The 5,000-nt window shown below is 49.2% G+C and overlaps 1 protein-coding gene across 1 annotated transcript in view; it reads right to left on the bottom strand.

Annotated features, from left to right (window-relative positions):
• The window catches only part of fat3a (FAT atypical cadherin 3a), a 49,296-nt gene that overhangs the window by 15,362 nt on the left and 28,934 nt on the right, over nucleotides 1-5,000 (bottom strand). Inside the window, 8 exon segments of the mRNA XM_076975946.1 lie at nucleotides 1-23; nucleotides 128-352; nucleotides 488-685; nucleotides 793-936; nucleotides 2,177-2,314; nucleotides 2,461-2,523; nucleotides 2,525-2,676; nucleotides 4,513-4,902. The exon segment at nucleotides 1-23 is cut by the window's left edge and continues 91 nt beyond it. Of these exon segments, the coding sequence (XP_076832061.1) occupies nucleotides 1-23; nucleotides 128-352; nucleotides 488-685; nucleotides 793-936; nucleotides 2,177-2,314; nucleotides 2,461-2,523; nucleotides 2,525-2,676; nucleotides 4,513-4,902 (1,333 nt within the window).

The raw sequence follows: 5,000 nt of genomic DNA, 5'->3' as shown, positions 1-5,000 counted from the left end.
ATACGCCCATCGCGTGGGCTCACCTGGGGGGGAGGGGCGAAAAAGAGGAAGGGTGAGGAAGAGGAGGAGAAAGAGACACACACACACACACACACACACACACACACACACACACACACACACCAACCTTAAACAGGCTGTTCTGCTGTTGTGCGTGTCCGTAGGTGAGGATATCGAAGGCGTCCTGGTCCGTAGCGTGGATCTGTCCAATCACGCCCCCCGGGAACTCGTCCTCCATGCTAATGATGTGCACATGTAGCGGTGACGCCATGGGCTTGTGTACGCTCTCCTCGATCACACGCACATGCACCAGCGCCGTCGACCACAACGAGGGCCTGCCGGAGTCCCGGGCCTAGCACAGCCAATGACATTCACCGATTCATTCAACTTTCATTCATCCTTTAAACCTTCACAAAGCCCATTATTTATTTTCCGTTCAGCATCATATCACTTGACATTTTCAGTGTATTTCTTGTAGTGAACTTACCTCCACCTGAATGATATATTCATTGCCCTCTGATCTGCGGAACATCTGATTGGATGTTAACAGCCCCTCCTTGTCCAATTTAAACCACGCCCCCTCATTTCCTGACAAGATTCGGAAGTGGAAGGGCGGGCCATTGTGGGTGGAGTCTTTATCGATGACAGACAGCTGCAGGATGCTTGTCCCCATTGGCTTATTCTCCTGTCATGATGAGGTAAAAAGGAGGATACAACAGGGGGAAAAGAAAATTAGCTGTGATGCCCCAATAGGCTATTAAATAAGATTGACATGTCCTTTACTAATTGTACCTGAATAACAGTGGTGTGATTGGCTGGAGAAAAGGTGGGCGGGTTGTCATTGATGTCAGAGATGTCGATGTTAACCAGTACTGTGGATGACATGGCAGGAGTTCCACTGTCTAGGGCTCTTACCACCAGAGCATAATCCGCAATCTAGAGAGAGACAGACAGAGAGAGAGACAGAGAGAGACACACAGATGTGTAAAAGAGTGCACATAAAGTAAAATGCCAGTAAATATACACATTTACATTACTTTGAATGAATAGAATGAAAGGCTAATTACAAAGGCCTTTGAACTCTATTAGATTCTCAGTGCTTTTGTGACTATGAGACTATGCTCTCTCTCTCTCTCTCTCACACACACACACACACACACACACACACACACACACACACACATACACACACTTAATCTGGACTCACTTTTTTCACTCTCCTACTAAACTACTATTTTTTGTGTTACTCCAACAAGCCTAATCCCTGTGGTCAACCTTCATCAACCTACACTTTTCTCTCTTACCACCCTCACTCTCTCCATCTCCCTTCCTCTCTCTCTCTCTCTCTCTCTCTCTCTCTACTCTCTCTAATCTCTCCTTCCTTCTCTCTGCAGTCTCTTTCCTTTGCCATTGCTACTACCGGTACACAGTTGTTCTTTTACCTCCTTTTATTGCTGTTTCTCTCACTTTTTCCATCTCGCCCCCCCCCCCCCCCCCCCCCTTCCCTCCATACACCAATCCCACAAGGCAGAATCACTGCAAGCACAAGAGGGTCTTCCTGGTTTGAAATGATTGACAGCAACCATAGCAACGGTAACCCTGGAGACGGCAACGGTAACGGAGCGGCGACAGTGGTGCTCCTCCACCAGCCGGAGTCTTTCCGAGCCGCGTGGCTCATTCTCCTAGCTCTAAAACACAACAGGCGAACGCCTAGCAACAGACGGACGCCTGGCAACAGACGGACGCCTGGCAACAGACGGCTGACCCTTCTGCGGCCACCGGCAGACCCACCGTCACCCGACAACCAGAGCCTGGATCAGGGTCACGGTACCAGACACCAGAACAGCGCTTACAACAAGAAAGAGCTGTCAGTGCAGTAATGTACCGTCAGACAGACAGGTTAAATATAAACCCCCGCCCCCTCAGCTAAGGGCCCCAGCACACAGACGCGTACACACAAACCGCCATTTGACTCCAACTGTGGCTGCGTGGTGTACATCACATGTGCTTGTAATGGGGAAACAGCAGTGGGCGGTTTACACACACCTGAGCCTCATTCTGGATGTTAAAGGACACCCGGCTAAGGGGTACAGACAGAGTGCCGATACAGCAATTAAACCTCCGATGAGTTTGAGCCAGTTGTCATGGTAACGACTGTGGTTGTGCTGTCCCTCACCGTTTCCCGGTCCAGCTGTTTGTTTACTTTGACCTGTCCCGTGACTGGCTCGATGAAGAACTGGTTCTCGCGGTCTCCGTTAACGATGGAGTACAAGATGTCACTGTTCGCCTGGCTGTCGACATCCTCGGCGGTGACCTAGGCAACCGAACCAAAACTAACTCTCAGGAAAAATCTTTTTTGTGGCTGCAACTGATCATTAGAAACATCTTCTGCTCCAACAGCAACTTTGTCACTAACAAGGCGTATTGCGTGATCAAATGAGGCTTCTGTTTTGTGTTTACCGTGACGACAGCATCGCCGATCCCGGCATCTTCACTAATGCTCGCACTGTAGACATCGCGGTCTGAACACTGGCGCGTTGTCGTTGACGTCCGTCAGGTTGATGTTCACCATGGTAACAGCACTGAGGGGCGGAGTTCCGCCATCTTGAGCTTCGACCGTGAGGAAGTAGTCCTTGCAGGACTCAAAGTCCAGTGGGCGAGACACTGAGATCGCTCCTGTGTTTGAAATCACACACAAACCCACACACACACACACACACACACACACACACACACACACACACACACACACACACACACACACACACACACACACACACAACCACAGTTTCAGTACTTTATGAAGTTTTTGCTTTAACTACTCTGCTAAAGGTTATATGCCGTCATAAGCAGCATTTAAAGACACGTGTGGTGAGTTTACAGATGACACCTTCCATTTCTTATTCATTTCAAATAGTTCGTAGCCTACTGCTGAAGCAGTAGCAGACGTTCAGGAAAAAGGTAAAAATTGTACAGCTGAAACTACAGTTCACAACTCAGGGTACAGGACTAGTACAGTCAGGGCATAGCCTAGTACAGCTAGGGTACCATCTAGTATAATCAGGGTACATGATAAGTACAGTCAAGTTACAGTCTAGTACAGTCAGGGTACAGCCTAGCATGCTCAGGGTACAGCTTAGTACAGTACGGTTACAGGACTAGTACAATCAGGGTAAAGCCTAGTACAGGTCTAGTACACATTGATTACAGGATTACTACACTCGAACTACAGGCCTGGCATCATGATTATTTCCTGGTAGGCCAGTTTAGCTGACTTGAATGATCAATGCTCCGTGATTTGCTACATCTACAGCAGGGACCACCAGCAGACACAATCACACAAGTCCCCGTGGAACCGGTGAATTCTGTGGCTGGGGAATAGGAGCACTGAGGGAACGAGGTGAAGTGAAGGAGGCAGCAGGAAGTGGATTAGGACACAACCTCTGCCCCTCCCCCCACATGCTCAACTGCCTGCCACAGCCTGGAGGGAACTGTGAAATGAAATGTGATGGATTGTGGGCATGGGAGTGTGTGTGTGTGTGTGTGTGTGTGTGTGTGTGTGTGTGTGTGTGTGTGTGTGTGCGCGTGTGTGTGTGTGTGTGTGTGTGCGTGTGTGTGTGTGTGTGTGTGTGTGTGTGTGTGTGTGTGTGTGTGTGTGTGTGTGTGCGCGCGTGTGTGTGTGTGTGTGTGTGTGTGTGTGTGTGCGCGCAGCGCGCGCGTGTGTGTGTGTGTGTGTGTGCGTGTGTGTGTGTGTATGTGTGCGTGTGTGTGTGTGTGTAGTAGTAGTATGTAGTCCTATAATGATGTATGTGATTGAGCAATGTTCAAATGTTGTGGTGTATCTTAATTGGCAACGGACTAACAATAAAAATCAGACAAATTAGGCTGGAAATCATCCATGTTGGATTGTTGGCCAGACTGGCGCTGTCATAACAGTGAGGTCCATCTCAGAGACGGTCTGTGTCAGCCGTTGTGACGAGTGACTCGCTGTTTGATCTCACGAACACGGCCCAGAGATCAAAGCGTAAACCACAGAAGTGGACCTCACGCCATCTGCAGGCGTATTCTTCACCTGACGTCCCCGCTGAATGTTAGAACCTACTGAAACCGCAATACGTGTTATGCAGTATTTTGTGTGTATGTGCGAATAACGGTGCTTCAACCGGAGCAACTTCACTGTTTACATTTTACATGAAGTTTATATAAAGTTTACATGACATTTACATGAAGTGTATATGAAGTTTACATGAAGTATATATGTAGTTTCCATGAAGTTTATATGAAATTTATGTGTTTATATCTCTCATGAACGTTGCTTCAACCGGAGCAAACCCAACCTCACTGTTTACAGTTTACATGAAGTTTACATAAAGTTTACATGAAGTATATGTGTGGACGCTGAAGATGACCAGCACCTGAGTGTAGAGTACAGCAGCATTATAGGTGTGTTACCTGAGTGTAATGCGTGGCAGTGTTATAACGCATCATGGGGTATAAAGCATCTCCTCTCACCTGTTTGGACGTTGATGGTGAAGTGGCCCTGCTGGTTCCCAGACCTGATGCTGTAGTAGATGTCAGCGTTCGTACCGATGTCCTTGCTGGCTGCATACACACGCACCACCTCGTTTCCCACGGCAACATCCTCCGGCAGCGTCGCCAGGTAGTCGCGCCTCTCGAAAACGGGTGGGTTGTCGTTGACGTCCAGCACAACGATGGTGAGGTTGGCGAGGGAGGAGAGGGGGCGGGGCGCGCCCTGGTCCGAGGCCCGCGCCATGATCCGGTAGGAGGACTGCACCTCGCGGTCCAGCCCACGCTCCAACACCACGATGCCCGTCAGCTTGTCGATAGAGAAGAAGCCGTCGGCCGAGTCCACCAGAGAGTAGACGACTTTGCGGCTCTCTCCTTTATAAGGGGGGGGGGGGGGGGGGGGGGGGGAGAGATGGATGAATGGAGAGTTATTTGTTACATTTAAACAAGTGTTAAACTGAGTGCTTATTTGC

The sequence above is a fragment of the Brachyhypopomus gauderio genome, chromosome 16 (genome assembly GCF_052324685.1).
Source record: "Brachyhypopomus gauderio isolate BG-103 chromosome 16, BGAUD_0.2, whole genome shotgun sequence".
NCBI lineage: Eukaryota > Metazoa > Chordata > Actinopteri > Gymnotiformes > Hypopomidae > Brachyhypopomus > Brachyhypopomus gauderio.
Note: the sequence above shows the minus strand (reverse complement) of the source record. Positions and strands in the feature narration are given on the sequence as shown.